The sequence below is a fragment of the Dasypus novemcinctus genome, chromosome 3 (genome assembly GCF_030445035.2).
Source record: "Dasypus novemcinctus isolate mDasNov1 chromosome 3, mDasNov1.1.hap2, whole genome shotgun sequence".
Taxonomy (NCBI): Eukaryota; Metazoa; Chordata; class Mammalia; order Cingulata; family Dasypodidae; genus Dasypus; species Dasypus novemcinctus.
In genome coordinates, this window is record NC_080675.1 from 92,426,406 (window position 1) to 92,444,662 (window position 18,257).

The following is an 18,257-nucleotide window of genomic DNA, read 5'->3' on the forward strand; positions in this document are numbered from 1 at the left end:
CCCTTTGAAGGATTCTACGCTCCCTAGGGGGAATATCTTTCTCCCAGAACTTTAGGGCTTCTGCTCTCTACTTATCTAGGAATAAGCTTTCCTCCATCCAATTCCTTCACTTCCCTTTGGGTTCTCTAACTACCCCTGTTCCCCTGCCTCCCCATTCTTCTCCATCCCCTCCACCCTAGCCATCCCCTTTCCTTTCCCAGGTGCTGATTTGCATTTTTATTAGCATGCTAATCCAGCCCCACTAGGATCTCCTTAATGGCTCTGACTTCACGCCTGGCTAGCACCCCAGGAGCAGAAGGGAAGCTGGAATGGGGGATACAGGCCAGGCAGGGGCAGATCAAGATCCCACCCTAAATAATCTGGAGGTGAGGCTTAGGAGAAAGGTTATATCCCTCACCACCCTCTTCAGCTTTCCCAAAGCATTCACACCTGATTTCTGCGGGTTCAGTCATTAGAGATCCACTGCTATTCAGAACTGGAGAGAATGTAGCTGGAACGCTGGGAGAAATATGGGATGGTGGGATGTGGGATATTGAATTTGAGGGGAGGCTCTAGATTAGGCTATTGGGAGCAGTGTGGGAGCCTTGGTGCTTCTAGTCAGCTGAAGGCAGTCCAGGAATCCTGATTTCTAGTCTTTTGGGGGCTCATTTTGCCTATACCATGTCTGAGGGACAATCCAGCTCCACAGAGCTTTGAGGTACAGCTCTGTCATGAGTGCTCAGCCAGTCCTTCTGTAGTTTCACCACCGTGCAGCTGTGTGATCAGCAGTACGTTACTCAACCTCTGTTTCCTCATCTGTAAAATAAGGCTGTAAGATTAAATGAGATAATTAATGTAAAGTGTGTAGCATGGTACCAGGACCATGGTATGTGTACTATAATAGCTATTAATAATAATGTTATTATTTTATCTCTTTGATGGGAAGGAAGCTAATCACATATAAGCTGTTGTCATTCAACTGTCCAGGGACGCTCCTACCTATTCCATATGGCTTGTAACCAGAGATGGATCTGGAAGGCATCAGAGAGCAACACAGCCCACATACCAGTGAAAATCAGTTTTGGCCTATTCCTGGCAAGAAGATTTTGAGTTCAAAGAATTTACCTCTTCAGGGCATGGAAAATCTTAGGGTCTTTTCATAGTTCCTTCATTCAGCAGACATTTATCAAGTGTGTGGCAGGCATCATTCTAAGTGCTAATGACAGAGCAATAAATAAATCAGACTAAGATGCTGCTCTCCTAGAACTTGCCTTCTAGAAGGGGATAATAAATAAATAATTTCATCCAGGAAATATCATGCAGTTGCCATATCGATGAAGAAAGTAACTGTCCCGCCCGCCTTGGGGCCCTTTTAGCTCTGGTGAAAGGGAAGGCCAGTTGGAGGTGATATTTATTTAAGCAGAGACCTGAATGACAAGCAGCCAACAATCCAGAGATTTGGGGAAGAACATTCCAGACTGAGGAAACAGCTTGGGCAAAGGCTGGAAGGTGGGAATGAACTCCGTGTGTTTGAACAGCAGAAAAGCCAGTGGGCTGGAGGCTGCTGGTGAGGCAGGGTGGAGAGTAATGAAGATGCCCTCGAAGGTAGGCAGGAGTAGATCAGATAGGACCATCTGTAGATCAGGGAATGTTTGGATTTTATTCATAGTGCAGTGAGAAATCATTGATAAATTTCAAGCAGAAAAGTGTACGATTTACATTTTTAAAAGATGCCTGACATTTGCTTCAAAACAATATAGGGAAGAGGGGAAGTAGGTAAGGATAGAGATGAAACAATACGAATTCAAGATGGGTGATGAACACATAGGACTTCTTTTTACTATTTGCCCTATTTTTATATGTTAAGCTTTTTTTTTTTGTAATTGAGAATTAGATAAAAGATCATTCTGATTGCTGGATGGAGAATAGATTGTCAGGGAACAGTAGTGGAAGCAGGAGGCCAATTTGGAGACTCTTGTATTAGTTCAGGAAAGAAATAACAATGGCTTGGATCAGGATGGTATAAGTAGAGATGGAGAGGAGTGGAGGAATTTGACACATGTTTTAGAGGTTGCTCCTGAATTAGTTATGGGGTGAGGGCAAAAGGGACATTTTAGGTTTGTAGCCTAAGCAATTGGGTAAACAGTGGTGCCAATTTTTGGGACAGAAAGATAGGGAGGAGCAAATTCAAGGGAGAAATAAAGAGTTCTGATTTTGGATATGTTAAGTTCTGAAGCCTGCTAGACATTAAGTGAAGCTGTCAAGTTGGCAAATGGGTGTGTGAGTCAGGTGTTCAGGAAAGAGGATAGGGCTGGAGTGGCCAGAGATTTGAATGCCTAGTTGTTTGTCTCCCCTGCAACCTGACAGCACTGCTCTTTTCATGTTTCCCCTGCAGGGTACCAGCTGTCACGCTGAAATGAACCCCCAGCACTCCTCCGTCTACCATGGCCACCCTTAGCTCACCCGGCACTGCTAGCACCATCCCCTCCCCTGGGCAAGATGCCCCGTCCCCGCCTCCGGACATCTCCTCCTCTGGCAACCCCCCTGATCCTGTCACCAAAGATCCCCCTGCTGCCTCCTTCAGCCCTGAGAACATGAGGCCCTCAGAGCCAGGGGGACAGTCCCTGGAGTCAGGCTGTGGTCTCATCCCACCAAAGGAGATAGGGGAACCCCAAGAAGAGCCTGGCTGTGGTCTCTTCCCACCAAAGGATCTGGGGGTGGAAGAGGACAAGGAATGGGAGGAGGAAGAAGGGCTCCCTCCCATGGATCTAAGCAACCACTTAGTCTTCACTGGTGGCGAGGCTTACCTAGTGGCCAAGCTGTCCCTGCCAGGTGGCAGTGAACTCCTGTTACCAAAGGGCTTCCCCTGGGGTGAGGCAGGCATCAAGGAAGAGCCTAGCCTGCCCCTCTTGGCCCACCCACCCCTCGCACACCTCACTGCCCTTCACATCCAACATGGCTTTGACCCAATCCAAGGCTTTAGCTCTTCTGACCAAATTCTGTCCCATGATACCTCAGTGCCACCTCCGGCCACCTGTGAGGGAAGGGATGGAGCCTTCTGGAGCTACCAGCTGGCTCCAAATCCATCCGGAGATTCCAAAGATGGGCCCATGGGGAGCAGTCAGGGAGGGCACAGGTCACTGTTCTGGCTCTGCCTCCTGTGCCGCCTGGGTTTCAGCAGGCCCCGGGCCTTTATGGGCCACACACAGTCTCATGGGGTAACGTTAACTCCTGCTCAACACCAGGGCCTGCTGGGCAGCCCAGCCGTGCTCCAGGAGGGGGGCGAGGGCTCTGTGGCCCTCATGAGCTTTCTAGAACCAAAAGCCCCTGCTTATCCCCCTTTTGAAAAACTCCCTGACAGTAGCAGCACAGTAAATATGGAGGTGAATGTAGCCCAGACCGAGGATGGCCCCCCTGAGGCAGAAGTCCAGGTCCTTGTCCTGCCCCCTGAAGAAGTCATGACCCTCAGCCCACCCTCCCCACCCACAACCCTAACCACCTGGGACCCCAGCCCAACCCAAGCCAAAGAATCGCCAATGGCAGCAGGTGAGGCAGGGCCAGATTGGTTCCCTGAGGGGCAAGAAGAGGATGGAGGGCTCTGCCCCCCACTCAACCAAAGCTCACCCACCTCCAAGGAGGGGGGCACTCTCCCCACCCTGGTAGGCTCCCCTGAAGACCCCAGTGACCCACCACAGCCCTACCGCCTGGCTGATGACTACACCCCGGCCCCTGCAGCCTTCCAGGGCCTCAGCCTATCCAGCCACATGTCTCTGCTACACTCACGTAACTCCTGCAAGACACTCAAGTGTCCCAAGTGCAACTGGCACTACAAATACCAGCAGACCCTGGATGTGCACATGCGGGAGAAGCACCCTGAGAGCAACAGTCACTGCAGCTACTGCAGTGCTGGAGGAGCCCATCCCCGCCTGGCCCGAGGAGAGAGTTACAACTGTGGCTACAAGCCCTACCGCTGCGATGTCTGCAACTACTCCACTACCACCAAGGGCAACCTCAGCATCCACATGCAGTCTGACAAGCACCTGGCCAACCTGCAGGGCTTCCAGGCGGGGCCCGGGGGGCAGGGCAGTCCCCCAGAGGCCTCACTTCCACCCTCCACTGGGGACAAAGAGCCCAAGACCAAATCGTCCTGGCAGTGCAAGGTGTGCAGCTACGAGACAAACATCTCCCGCAACCTGCGCATCCATATGACCTCCGAGAAGCACATGCAGAATGTCCTAATGCTGCACCAGGGGCTGCCACTGGGCCTGCCCCCTGGGCTGGTGGGGCCTGGTGCCCCTCCCCCACCAGGGGCTGCTCCCACCAACCCCCCTGAGCTCTTCCAGTACTTCGGGCCCCAGGCCCTAGGGCAGCCTCAGGCTCCCTTGCCTGGTGCCGGGCTGAGGCCAGACAAGCCCCTGGAAGCCCAGCTGCTTATCAACGGTTATCACCACCTTACAGCACCTGCCGGCAAGTTCCCCACACCTGGTAAGGCTCCCTGGGCACTGCTCCTCATACCCCTCCTCCTCCCCTCTCCAGGGCCACCCTCTATTCCCTGCTTTCTCCTGACAGCCAGCTCCCCACTTAGGTCATCATAACTCCCTCTGAGCATGGTCCTCCTCGTTAACCCACCTCCCCACATTCCCACAGAGCAAACCGATCCTGCCACGTTTCTTCTTTGGGCCACCAATCTGTCTCTGTCCCCTAGCCCCCGGCAGCCTCTCCCCGGATGCCCACCTGCCTCCTAGTCAGCTCCTGGGCTCCTCGCCCGATGGCCTGCCCACCTCACCACCCCCAGATGACAGCCCATCCCTGAAGGTGTTCCGCTGCCTTGTGTGCCAGACCTTCAGCACAGACAGCCTGGAGCTGCTGCTCTACCACTGCAGTGTGGGCAGAAGCCTCCCAGAAGCCGAATGGAAGGAGGTGGCCGGTGACACCCACCGCTGCAAGCTCTGCTGCTATGGGACCCAGCTCAAGGCCAACTTCCAACTCCACCTCAAGACTGACAAACATGCCCAGAAGTATCAGCTGGCAGCCCACCTGCGGGAGGGGGGTGGGGCCATGAGCACCCCCTCCCCAATGTCCCTGGGAGATGGGGCTCCTTATGGGTCAGTCTCCCCTCTGCACCTACGCTGCAACATCTGCGACTTTGAGTCCAACAGCAAGGAGAAGATGCAGCTGCATGCCCGGGGTGCAGCCCATGAAGAAAACAACCAAGTCTATAAGGTGAGGGTGGGGCTGGGAAGCACTGGGATTTAAAGGGCCTGGTGCAGAGCCTAAGGGAGTAGGGATTGAGGGAAGGGATGCAAAGTGGGGAAGTGACAGAAAAATCCAGGGTGGCAGAAATGAAGAAAAAGGGAAGTATATACCAAATAATAAACTATATGGAGACAGATGTGGAAAAAGAGACCAATGCACAGTGGATGCTGAAGGAGTAAAACTTCTAATTTATTCACCTCTTCTGATTTTTGGAGTTGGAGGGAGGGGTCCGTGTCAGCTTAGTTCATCATGTCACCACAAGTTCAAAAGCATGGAACCAGATTCCATTCACACTGTAGGAGGGAGTCTAGGAATGGCAAGAAGAAGAGAAGAAAGAGATTGGGGAGGACAAAAAGCAGTAATCCTCAGGTGGCCATAGGAGGGAAAAGGGGTGGGTGCTCAAGGGGTTGGAAGGGATGGGTGGGGAGAAGATGTTGCTAGTCCAGCTCCCTTGGGGGAGGCAAAGGAGTCCCATGAGATTAGGGGTACTCCGTCTAGGCCTGACCCAGCCTCTTCCCATGCTTCTAGTTTCTGCTAGAGATGGAGGGAGCAGAGGCGGGGGCAGAACTGGGGCTATACCGCTGCCTTTTGTGCACGTGGGAGACACCGTCTCGACTGGCTGTCTTGCAACACCTGCGCGCACCTGCCCACCGCGATGCCCAGGCCCAGCGGCGTCTGCAGCGGCTACAGAATGGCCCGACAGCTGAGGAAGGACACTCAGCTCTTCAGAGCATCCTGAGCTTCAGCCATGGGCATCTCCAGACTCCCGGTGAGGAAGAATGGGACTGGGCAGGGAGGGCAGCCAGTGCTGGGGAGTTGGGCTGATCAGAAAGGGTGCAATAAAAAGAAGGAAGAATGGGTCTTTGGACAATTGATATCAAATGGAAAGAGACCTGTGAAGGGATAATCTGAGAGAATGGCAGTTTCAGTAGGGTTGCCAAGCAAGGAAGGGGAGCAAGAGGTTATTGGAGGCGAGGCAGAGGAAAGCAGAGATTTGCTGAGTGTAGAAGAGGAAGAGGAAAAGGAATCACCTAGTGATTCTAAGTAGTGACTATGTACCAGCAATGCTGGGGGTGGGGTGAGGCAGGCTAGAGTTGGTCGGGAGGGAGAGAGAGAGAAGGTAGAAAAACAAAGAAAAGGATGGAATCCATTTTGTGCTGGACCAAAACCTATTGGGAGGAGATGAGAACTGTGGGGATGGTACAAAGGTATTGGGGATGGGAAGAGACCCCTGAACAAGCTTCCCAGCCTCTACCGATCTCCTAGGGGGTCTTCAGCCTTGAGGCTGGACTTAGGGTCCCCCACAGGCACACAAGCAGAGGCCAAGAACAGCCAGACAGCCTGCCATTGATCAAGAGAGTGCAGAAGAAGGGCCTGAGAGGGGCTGTCAGAGGGGGACACGGGCATCCGGTTTTGTAGAGGCGGGGGGTGGGCAAGGGTGAGGGCCCTGGCAGCAGGAACAGGGAACAGGCAGCATTGACTGGTACTAATTGAATTGCCAATATGCTGGCTGGAGTTAAGTGCCGGAGGGGCCCAGATCAATAGCTAACGATCCTGGCGCAAGGCTGAATGGAGTTAAGGAACTTTAACACTTTAATTAGGCCGCCACAGAAAATAAATTCCTACACATCTGTCAATTCTTACTTGAGTGGTAATCTCCTTTCCCAGCTAGCGCAGCTGCTTCCATTCAGCCTCCCATTTCCTTCTTTCCTGCCCTTCCCACTAAATTTCTGTGGTTTCCTGTTTCTAGAGTAGGTTAGGACAGTTTGGTCCTTATTTCTGTTGCCTAGTGTTGGGCTTGTTTCCTCATCTGAAAAATGAGAGGCTGGACTTGCACAAGATGTTCTCTTAGGCCCTACCACTTCTAACACGTCATTTTTCCCTCACCCTCTGCATGAGTATTTCTTGTTAGTCTTTTTGTCCTCTCCTGTCTGCTGATGCATCCACCTGCTCCTAATCTCATTGATTGGCAGCTTGGCCTGCCTGCTCTGCCCCACTTCCTTCCCTGCCACTTCATCTCTAAAGCTGAGTCTCCTCCAACCTCCACAGGGAAAGCTTCTGACACCCCCATAGCTGAGCCACTTAACCCTGAAAAAGATGCCCAGAGCAAGACAGAACCAATGGGTGAGTTGCTCATCTGGTCAATTTTCCCTCCATCCCTTCTGAATCCCACTCCCCAGCAAGCGTTATACATTCTGAGATACTCAGGGGACCTTAATAGTAATTTAGGTACCCAGCAAGGTCTCTGGTACAGAAGGAGCAAAACCCTAATCAAAGAAGGGGTTCATCAGAGGGAAAGGAGGCCAAGCCACAGAAGGCTTGGAGCCTCTGTCCTCTTGCTAACCTGGAGGCAGCCCCTCCCGCATCTGTACTAAGAGGATAGCTCTGGAGTTTCCTGCCTTTTCTTGCTTTCCGATCTTTTACCCTGGAAGCTCTCTGCTACAAATCAGGTCATCATGAGGGCTGAGGGTCTGGGAAAGGAAGAGGAAGAGCTGTCAAAATCTCTCAATGTCCTCTCATTTCATCCTTAGCTTCTGAAGAGGCAGAGAACAAGACTGGCCCTTCGGGAGACAAAGCCAACCAGACCATGGTCAGAACTGGGGTAACTGGGAAGAGCTGAGGGGGGTCCGCCTTTACTATGATCTCATATTCTAAAGACAGAAATTTCAGACTAATAGCAGACTTAATTTTGTCATGCCTGTGACTAACTTTACTCAGAATACCAAACTTAGATTCCACCTGGGTCCAGTTACATATGTTCAGCACCATATAAACAAAAGAGCAGGCTCCAAGGGGTGGCACATAGAGGCGGAGATGACAGGGAGGGGTGGAAGGAGTTTGAAGGAAAAGTGAAGAGAGAAACTGTTGAGGGTAAGAAAGATTGGAGGTAGGTGAAAGGGGAGGGAAGGAAAGAAGCAATGAACTGAAAAGATAAAGGGGGGAAAATTACTGCTATCCCAGCTCTATTCTTCTAGTTCTGTTGCTAGAAGCAGACAGACAGCTAACTAGACACAGATGTTCAATTCCTACAGGAAGCCCTGGGCCCAGGGGGTACTGTCTGGTACCTCCTCCCTCCTTCCTGGAGGAATCCAGGGGGTAGAGGCACCACCCCCAGATGATTCACCCAGACAGCAAGCCCCACAGGTCTCCGAATCCCTAGGACTCAGGCCTCTGCTTGACCCAGACAGGACCTGTGAATAGTTCATTTCTCTGGACTTAGTGTTGGTTCTGAGGGATTCCCAGTCTCTGGTCTTGAGATGCCATCCTGGGCCTTGCAGCTCTACAAATTGGACTTGGGCAGGTCTGCATTTCAAGGGTCTCTGCAGTAATGGCTCATGTCCTCAGGTTCCCTTCTTCCTAACTCCTATTCCCTCCAGCAGCCCTACTCCAGATGTCTGCTCCTGGGTTTAGGTTAAATGAGCATCTGGATCCCTTTTTTCCCTTTATGGCCTTCCACTCCTTGACTTGCAGACCGAGAAGGAAACCAGGCCTGGACCAACAGCATGGGCTATAGGAAAGGAAGCCAGCCAGGGCTAGAAGCCTGAGCCAAGGTGGCAGCAAAATGCAGGCTGGAGGTCAGGCAAGGAGGGCCTCTTGTGGCTGCACCCTAGTTTCCCCATCCCACCCCTCTGGAGGCATGGGAATGAATGAGAGAGAGCCAGGACAAAATTTTCCTGGGCCACTGGGGGAGCTGTAACAGTTGTTTACTTTTTAAAAGAAAGAAAAAAGGGGGCGGGGGGAGAAAGAAAGTAGGAAAGTAGGAGCTACTGAGCCTCAGAGAGACAAGAGTGAGCCAGAACAAAGGAGCTTCTGGGTCCAGAAAGTGCCCAGAGGCAGCAGAGCCCATTCATAGAGAAGATACAGGCAAAATGGGGGTAGGTAAGAGAAGAAAACCAAACCCAGAGAGGAGATAGGTACAGGGCCATCCAGTCAGCTGGAGAATGGATGTAGGGCAGCAGAGATGGGAAGAAAAAAGCAAGAATGGAAGGAAGCAAGCAAGGTGGCAGCCTAGCCAATCCAAGGGCTGGGCCTTCTGTGAGGCCTCCCTTTCAGTCTTGTTCTTCTTAAATTGGGAATGGGGGACAGTGCTGCATTCAAGAACCCAAAGGGTTGGGTGGGTTCCACCCTTCCCTGACATTTCCTCCACCACCCCTATGTGTCCCCAGGTATATTGCTGCCCATACTGCAGGTTCATGAGCCCAGAGTCCGACCAGGTGAGGGTTCATGCACACTCCCAGCATGCAGTGCAGCCCAAGTACAGGTGTCCATTGTGCCAGGAGCAGCTGGTGGGCCGGCCTGCCCTGCACTTCCACTTTAGCCACCTTCACAACGTTGTACCTGAGTGTGTTGAGAAGCTGCTACTTGTGGTGAGTATAGGCTGGGTGAGGACCTATTCAACAGGCCCTGTCAGTGCCATGCAGGAGGGTAGGAAGAGGCAGGGGGTATCCAGGCAAGTGTATGAACAAGGGGAAAGGTGTTGGTGATGAAAGTTGCATTTTGCAGATGTGAACTTGAATTTTAGAGTTGAAGGGAAACAGGACTTTTCTAGCTACCTCTACTCATGGATCAGGAAATAGCCTTTCTTCCACTTCCATTAAGTCCTGAGAAGAGCTGCTCAACAGCAAGCAAGGGCCTGGGGGTGATCACCCCTCCTTCACAGGCATGGGAAAGAGGGAGCCAGATAGGAGAGGCAGCAACCTGGGCCCTCTCACCTGTGAGGGAAGCAGATATTAGGTGGGAGAACTGTCGAGAGGAGGCTGGATATGTGGAAAGCAAGCTGGGCACAGGTACAGGTATGAAGCAGAGGGGTCAGGAGAGCCCAGGGAAAGGAGTGGTGGTTGAATTGTTGGGATTTCTTCCATTACAGGCCACAACTGTAGAGATGACCTTTCCAACCAAAGTACTGCGTGGGCGCACTCTGAGCTCTCTAGGGGATGGCCCGGAACCCATGACTCCTGGGACAGAGTTTGCACCCAGCAGAAACCAGGCATCAGGTAAGGAAGGGGATAGAAAGCCTTACAAGGCTAGGAAAGAAGAACTGGACTCCATGAACCAAAGTCTGGATTTTGAGTGGGTGGCATCTAGCATAAATAAAGTCCCTTTCTCATTGTAGCCCTTTCTCTTTCCCCTAGGAGAAGGCCCTAACTCAGCCCCAGAAGTCAGTCCAGAGTCTTTCCCTGAGCCTCCCCTACCCTCATCTGAGGCCCCAGACAAGCCCATGGGAAGCCCTGACCAACCCTCTTCTCCAGCTCCATCTCCAGTCCCTCGCCCTGAAGCTCACCTTGAAGAAATGCCTCCCCCACCCACCATGGCTGAGGAGGAAGAGGGGACTGTTGGGGAGTCCCGTCCTGCAGAGCCAGCTCCAACTGACTCTCGCCACCCTCTGACTTATCGGAAGACCACCAACTTTGCCCTGGACAAGTTTCTTGACCCTGCTCGGCCCTATAAGTGCACTGTGTGTAAGGAGTCCTTTACCCAGAAGAATATCCTCCTGGTTCATTATAATTCCGTGTCTCACCTTCATAAGATGAAGAAGGCTGCCATTGACCCCTCTGGCCCTGCCCGGGGAGAGGTTGGTGCCCCACCTACTACCACTGCTGCCACAGACAAGCCCTTTAAATGCACTGTCTGCCGCGTCTCCTACAACCAGAGCTCCACCCTGGAGATCCACATGCGATCAGTTCTGCATCAGACTCGCTCTAGGGGGGCCAAGACCGATGCCAAGGCTGAGGGGCCAGAGCGCAACCAAGAAGAGCCCAAGGAAGGCGAGACCGAGGGGGAGGTGGGCACTGAGAAGAAGGGCCCTGACCCTGGTGGCTTCATATCTGGGTTGCCCTTTCTGTCCCCTCCTCCCCCACCTTTGGACCTCCACCGATTCCCAACCCCTCTCTTCACCCCTCCAGTCCTGCCCCCTTTCCCTTTAGTACCTGAATCACTGCTTAAGCTCCAGCAGCAGCAACTGTTCCTGCCCTTCTATCTCCATGACCTCAAGGTGGGGCCCAAGCTGGCACTGGCTGGGCCTGCACCCGTGCTGTCTCTGCCAGCTGTTAACCCTCCTCCCCCACCCCCTCCCTCCAAAGCCGAGCTGGCTGAGCGGGAATGGGAGCGGACCCCTGTGGTCGAAGAGGGGAATGAGGCAGGGCCCTCTTCACCACCCCACCCAACACCCAGTGAGGCAGCCCGCACAGCGGCCAAAGCCCTTCTAGAAAACTTCGGCTTTGAGCTGGTGATCCAGTACAATGAAGGGAAGCAGGCTGTACACCCTCCCTTGACTCCACCCCCACCTGAGACTCTGGGGGGTGGAGACAAGCTGGCCTGTGGGGCCTGTGGGAAACTCTTCTCCAATATGCTTATTCTCAAAACTCATGAGGAGCATGTCCACCGCCGTTTTCTGCCCTTTGAGGCCCTGAGCCGTTATGCTGCTCAGTTTCGAAAAAGCTATGATAGCCTATACCCACCCCCTGCAGAGCCCTCCAAACCTCCTGACAGGCCTCTGGACACACCTGTGCCCCAATTGGGCCCACCCTTCCTGACCCCAGAGCCTGAGGCTGGGGGGACCCATCCCCCTGAGGAGAGAAGCCGGGCAGGAGGACGCTGGCCCTCAGAGGAAGAAGAAAGCTCCAGAGGGAATCTTCCTCCCCTGGTGCCTGCAGGCCGCCGGTTCTCCAGAACCAAGTTCACAGAGTTTCAGACTCAAGCCCTGCAATCTTTCTTTGAGACCAGTGCCTACCCCAAGGATGGCGAGGTGGAGCGGCTGGCAAGTCTCTTGGGCCTAGCCAGCCGTGTGGTGGTAGTTTGGTTCCAGAATGCCCGCCAGAAAGCGCGCAAAAATGCCAGTGAGGGCGGCCCTGTGTCAATCGGAGGAGGGACTGGGGGAGTCTCTGGCTGCAGGCGCTGCCATTCAACCTTCTCCTGTGTTTTCGAGTTGGTGCGGCACCTCAAGAAATGCTATGATGACCAGCCCCCTGAAGAGGAGATGGAAGAGGCAGAGAGAGGAGAAGAGGAGGAAGAAGAGGTGGAGGAGGAAGAAGCAGAGGAGGAACAGGGCCTTGAACTCCCAGCAGCGCTTGAGGGTCCATCACCAGAACCTCCAGGCAGGGAGGAGCTGAGCCCAGCAGAGGCAACAAAGCCAGGAGGCAGAGAGCCTGAAGGGAAGGCTCCTCCCTCACCTGCCCCAGCCCACACCTGTGACCAGTGTGCCACGTCTTTCCCCAGCCAGGAGCTCCTGACCAATCACCGGAGACTCCATTTCCTGCCATCTGTGCAGCCCAGTGCTCCTCCCCACCTCCTAGATCTGCCCTTACTGGTGTTTGGGGAGCGTAATCCCTTGGTGGCAGGTGCTCCACCAATGCCAGGGCCACCCCTCAAACGGAAGCATGAGGATGGAAGCCTGTCCCCCACAGGCAGTGAGGCAGGGGGTGGGGGGGAGGGCGACCCCCCCAGGGACAAGCGCCTACGCACCACCATCCTGCCTGAGCAGCTGGAGATCCTGTACCGCTGGTACATGCAGGACTCCAACCCAACGCGCAAGATGCTTGACTGCATTTCCGAGGAGGTGGGGCTCAAAAAGCGAGTGGTACAAGTTTGGTTCCAGAATACCAGGGCCCGGGAGAGAAAAGGCCAGTTTCGAAGCACCCCTGGGGGGGTACCCAGTCCAGCAGTCAGACCCCCTGTCCCACCCACACCAGCACCCTTCCCCAAGTTCAACCTCTTGTTAAGCAAGGTCGATGATGGGACTGGGAGGGAGGCCCCAAAGAGGGAAGCACCTGCTTTTCCCTATCTTGCTCCTGGGCCCCTGCCTTTCATAACACCAGGGAAAGAGGCCACAACCCCAACACCAGAGCCACCTCTACCTCTCCCACTTTCCCTTCTACCCAGCGAGGATGAAGGCCCAGAGGAACCCTCTAAAGCTTCTCCAGAGAGTGAGGCTTGCAGTCCATCTGCAGGGGATCTAAGCGACTCATCTGCTTCCAGCTTGGCTGAACCAGAATCCCCTGGGGCTGCAGGGACCAGTGGGGGACCAGGAGCTGGGCCTGGGCTTCCAGATGGAATGGGACAGCGACGCTACAGGACACAGATGAGCAGCCTGCAGTTGAAGATAATGAAGGCCTGCTATGAAGCGTACCGCACTCCTACCATGCAGGAATGCGAGGTGTTGGGGGAGGAGATTGGGCTGCCCAAGAGGGTCATCCAAGTCTGGTTCCAGAATGCCCGTGCCAAGGAAAAGAAGGCCAAACTGCAGGGGGCAGCAGCCGGGGGGGCTGGGGGCAGCAGTGAGGGCCCCTTGGGAGCCCAGCGCACAGACTGTCCCTACTGTGATGTCAAATATGATTTCTATGTCTCCTGCCGAGGCCATCTCTTTTCCCGTCAGCATCTTGCCAAGCTCAAGGAGGCAGTCCGAGCCCAGCTGAAGAATGAAAGCAAGTGTTACGACTTGGCCCCAGCACCTGAGGCACCCCCAGCCCCCAAGGCCCCGCCAGCCTCCACACCTGCTTCCATGCCCCTCGGGGCTGCCCCAGCCCTGCCTCGTCTGGCCCCGGTCCTCTTGTCTGGCCAAGCTCTGGCCCAACCCCCACTGGGCAGCTTAGCTCCTTTCAATTCAGGTGAGTGAGGAGGTTGTGGGGGACTGAACTTCAGAGAGCATCTCCCTTCTAATGACCTGCTCTCCTTTTCCTTCTTGCTTTTCTCGTCTCCAATTTTCTGTGGCTTCCTCTTGCTTCAAGCTCTTGGGGTGTTGGGGGGGTGGGGGCAGGGGAAGCCAGGTGGTGGGAGTGGGTGAGTGTGTGGCTGGTGGTGGCCTATAGCAGGAAGGATGATGGGGCAGGAGGTGGCTAATCTATCGCATATTTCATTTCATCTTCCTAGGCCCTGCAGCCTCCTCAGGCCTCCTTGGCCTTGCCACTTCGGTCCTGCCTGCTACCACAGTGGTCCAGACTGCTGGTCCAGGTCACCCCTTACCTCAGAGACCCGTGCCCGACCAAACCAACACCTCAACAGCAGGCACCAGTGATCTGATCCTGGGCCCACCTACTGAGCCCACAGGGGACAAGGGATCTGGTGAGCGAAAGCCAGTTGCAGCCCCCACCAACTCCTCCACTGACGCCCTCAAGAACCTCAAAGCATTGAAGGCCACTGTCCCGGCCCTGTTGGGGGGCCAATTCCTGCCCTTCCCACTGCCCCCTACAGGGGGGGCAGCACCACCAGCTGTCTTTGGCCCCCAGTTACAGGGGGCCTACTTCCAACAGCTCTATGGTATGAAGAAGGGGCTATTTCCCATGAACCCCGTGATACCTCAGACCCTCATTGGGCTGCTCCCCAATGCCCTTCTCCAGTCACCACCCCAGCCCCCCGAGCCCACAGCCACAGCACCTCCAAAGCCTCCTGAACTGCCCGCTCCAGGGGAGGGGGAGGCTGGTGAGACCGATGAGCTGCTGACAGGCAGCACTGGCATCTCCACCGTTGACGTCACACACCGCTACCTGTGCCGCCAGTGCAAGATGGCATTTGATGGGGAGGCCCCGGCCTCCGCCCACCAGAGATCCTTCTGCTTCTATGGGCGGGGCCCCGGGGCTTCCGTGCCTCCCCCACTGCGGGTGCCCATCTGTACCTACCACTGCCTGGCGTGTGAGGTGCTGCTGAGTGGACGTGAAGCCCTGGCCTCCCACCTGCGCTCCTCGGCCCATAGGCGCAAGGCAGCCCCGCCCCCAGGGGGCCCACCCATCACCGTCACCAACGCTGTCACTGCTGCCACGGCTGCTGTGGCTTTTGCCAAAGAGGAAGCAAGATTACCTCACACGGACTCCAACCCAAAAACTACTACTACCTCTACACTTCTAGCTTTATAAACAGATAAACCAAGATGGGGGGACAGGGGAGGGCCTCATGGCTCCCTCTCTTACCCCAAGGGATGTCTGGTGGGAACTCAAATCCCTCACCCCAGCCCTTGGCTCTGCCCACCTCATGGGAATCCTTCAGTTCCCACCCTCAGTGGGCTTCACACACCCCACTTCCAGCAGAGTCCCACCTCCTCCCCCTTACCCACAGACACACTCTGATCCTCACCCTCAACTTCTTGCAGATGTACCCGTTGCCCCTCCCTGTATCTTCATAGACACACACACCCATCTTGTCCTGATTATTTGTACATGTCTGTCCTGCCCACCCCACTACACATAATCTGTCCTTGGTTCCATCTTCCTCCATCTTTTCTCTGCTGATTCCCAGCTGTCCTTCCCCAGCTCCTGTAAACACATACATACATACATATACATGTTATCCCATGCTATTCCACTAACTGAAACACCAAAAGAAGAAAGGAAACAGACAAAGAACAGGGAAGGAAAATAAACCTTGCCACACTCCCTTCCCCTTCCTTGTCTAGAGCACCATATCGCTCACAAACTTTCCAAATACCCAGTTGGCTGCCAAGTTTGGAGCCTGGGATGGGCAGGGAGCCCATAAAACTCTAACCAAACTGGAGAGTGGCAGGGGGAGAAGTGCTCCCAGTTCACTCTCCCTGCTAACCCTCTCCTCGCCTGACAGCAGGGGAACCTATGGCCTGGACTCTAGGGGGAGCCGCCTCCAGGAACCCCTCTGCCAACCCCCACCCTGCACCCTGGGACTGCAGTAACTTATTCTCAAAGGCTTTAAACACAGAGATCCTCTCAGCAGCCGTGGGCCCGCCCCCTGTCCCAGCCCTGCCACTTGGGGGTCTAGCCTCCAGAACCCGGCGATGCCCACCAACGGCAAATCCAAAGTTCTTTAAAAAAAAAAAAAAAAACTGAAACACACAACCAAAAAAACGAGAGCGCGCACGAGAGCACATGTGCGCACAAGAGAGAGATGGAGAGACCAGAGGAATGAACTAAAGAAAAACTTGGAAAAACAACAAAAAAACAACAACGAAAGCTCTCCCATCAAACAAGTGGTTTTTTTTCCTATTTGTGTCATTTCTCCCCTCCCTCCCTCACCCCATTCTAAGGGTTTCTTTAAACCACCTCATCTCTGGAAGATACCAAATGGCTTTAACTCCTTGCCATGGGTATGGTGATCCTCGTGGGACTGAAAGCAGAGCAACCCTCCCCCTGGCACTGCCCAGTTGCAGAGGCAGGAGCTGGTAATGGGAGAAGAGCCTGGAGACTGGGGAGAGACACGTCCCTGCCCCTTGAATTGAGTATTTAAAAGGACAGGTAACATCCCCTTATTCCCAGCTGTGACTTTTTTAAAAAGTCAGTGTCACCGGAAGTATCTCAGCAGTCCCAGGAGGAAAGCGATGGATGGAGCAGTTTGGGTTCTGCATCCTGGGCCTGTTTCCCTTTCACCTGTTGCTATTTCCTCTCATTTATTTCTTTCACAAACCCCTACTCCAATTTCCCTTCCTAGTGACCCTTCACATTTCTGGCCACTTGTTGAACTTCCTTTACCTTTGTTGGGCCCCTTGTTTCCCATCTGTTTTACTTCCCCTTCATCCTCTGCTCCCACTCTTGCCCTTACTTCCCATCCTGTCACAGACCAGCTCCTCCTATAAGCAGCAGCTGTTGGAGGCACCCCAGAATTAGGCTCATGGAGGTCTGATGTTAGCTGAGGAGTGGATGGGCAAAGAGATGACTGAAGATCACAGTGGATCTTTGATAGGGTGATATCACCAAGGGAACTAACAGAAGGTAACCTAGGAGAGGGGTCCCCACTCCCAACCTGATAGTTTCTGTAACCATCAAGTGATAATTTTGGCAACACCCAAGCCCAGCTAAAGTGGCAGAGAAGGAGGAGCAGGTGTTTTACTTTGGCAAAGAAAAGCCTGCAAAATATTTCCATGTCCTCCAGGCAGTTTCTACTTCCCACACCCCCGAGGCCTCCCCTTTCCAGGCATTTTCCTATCATTTTTCCTTCCATTCTCTTTCTTCCCTTCAAGCTGCTTCTACTACCATTATCCCATTTAATCCACACAAATTCAACCAGCCCTAGGATCTAGGTTTTCTGGTCTGTCAGTCACTCCACTCTGTGAACATGTTAATACTGAAACAGTAGCTTGTGTGCAGAAAAGATGGGAGGGGAGAGAGAGGGGGAGAGAAAATTCTGCTTAGCCCCTAGTCCCCATATATGCTGTGAATCTCACTTCCAGCCCATTCACTTCTAAAAGTTAAAAACTACAACTCCTGCAAATCGGGGGTGGGGTGAAATTATTGTGATGATGCCCAAAACGCCACTTTCAAAAGGAGGCAAAAGAGAGAAACTGCCCACAGTGGTCTTGCTCTTGCTGCCATTTTTCCTGCCTCTCAACCTCTCTCTTGCTCCCCTCCCTCCCTAATCCTTTCTCTCTCCTGCTGAAATTCTGTGTATAAAACTATTTTCTTAGCAGCATGTATATGAGGAAAGAGGCTTTTTCACTCTGTGCTTTCTGGGAATGTGACTTGTGTATAAAGATTGAAAACAAAAAATTAGAAAAAAAGGAAACATTTTAAAGAAAACTTTGGCAAATACCTGGTATTAGGTTGGCTTTAGTTTGAACTATACTTATTTTTCACCAGGAGCTAATTTAGCCAGAAATCCCCCTTCCCCTTGCCCTCCAACACATTCTCTTATACCCAAATGCGCTGACCTGAAGAAACAATGTACATTTGTATTAGTAGACCGGGGCTGACTCTAAGCAACTGTACTTACCAGAAACCCTATAAATTGGAGGGCAAAAGACAGCCTGGCTGAATCTGCTGAGTTAGGTAAATCAACATGTTTCTAAAAGGTGCATCGTTCTAACCCATTTCTCATACCAGAAATCCTTAGCAGCAGCATTCCTACCCCAGAAAGATACACACTTTGGTGGGTAGAAGGCTGTTAGTCCAGCCTAATGCAGAAAGCTAGCAGTAAATGTCAAGTCACCAGGATTATATTGTGTTGCTTCTCCTGTGGAGTAATAGACTCAACTCAAGAGTTTGACACATCAACAACCTATCTTAGAGCACCACCAACACCAACACCCAAAAAGTGAGCCTGAATTGATGGCTCATAAGAGCAGTATTCCATGG

The 18,257-nt window shown here is 53.3% G+C and overlaps 2 protein-coding genes across 12 annotated transcripts in view; one reads left to right on the forward strand and one right to left on the reverse strand.

Moving 5' to 3' along the window:
- The window catches only part of ZFHX2 (zinc finger homeobox 2), a 28,787-nt gene extending 12,642 nt beyond the window's left edge, over positions 1 to 16,145 (forward strand). For 3 of the 6 annotated variants that reach the window (XM_012524373.3, XM_058293697.2, XM_058293696.2), the window contains exons 2-10: positions 2,375 to 4,464; positions 4,685 to 5,202; positions 5,764 to 6,004; positions 7,285 to 7,359; positions 7,767 to 7,825; positions 9,402 to 9,602; positions 10,103 to 10,229; positions 10,368 to 13,838; positions 14,101 to 16,145. In XM_012524373.3, the coding sequence (XP_012379827.2) occupies positions 2,424 to 4,464; positions 4,685 to 5,202; positions 5,764 to 6,004; positions 7,285 to 7,359; positions 7,767 to 7,825; positions 9,402 to 9,602; positions 10,103 to 10,229; positions 10,368 to 13,838; positions 14,101 to 15,080 (7,713 nt within the window). In that variant the 5' untranslated portion in view covers positions 2,375 to 2,423 and the 3' untranslated portion in view covers positions 15,081 to 16,145. The remainder of the gene's footprint in view (positions 1 to 2,374; positions 4,465 to 4,684; positions 5,203 to 5,763; positions 6,005 to 7,284; positions 7,360 to 7,766; positions 7,826 to 9,401; positions 9,603 to 10,102; positions 10,230 to 10,367; positions 13,839 to 14,100) is intronic. The other 3 variants (XM_058293698.2, XM_071214010.1, XM_071214009.1) reach the window with 2 other exon arrangements.
- Positions 1 to 18,257, reverse strand: part of THTPA (thiamine triphosphatase) — a 45,784-nt gene that overhangs the window by 21,494 nt on the left and 6,033 nt on the right. For 3 of the 6 annotated variants that reach the window (XM_058293703.2, XM_071214011.1, XM_058293704.2), the window contains exon 4: positions 430 to 808. The exons of the other annotated variants lie outside the window; for them this stretch is intronic. The gene's annotated coding sequence lies outside the window, so the exon portion shown is untranslated. The remainder of the gene's footprint in view (positions 1 to 429; positions 809 to 18,257) is intronic. 6 annotated transcript variants of the gene reach the window in all.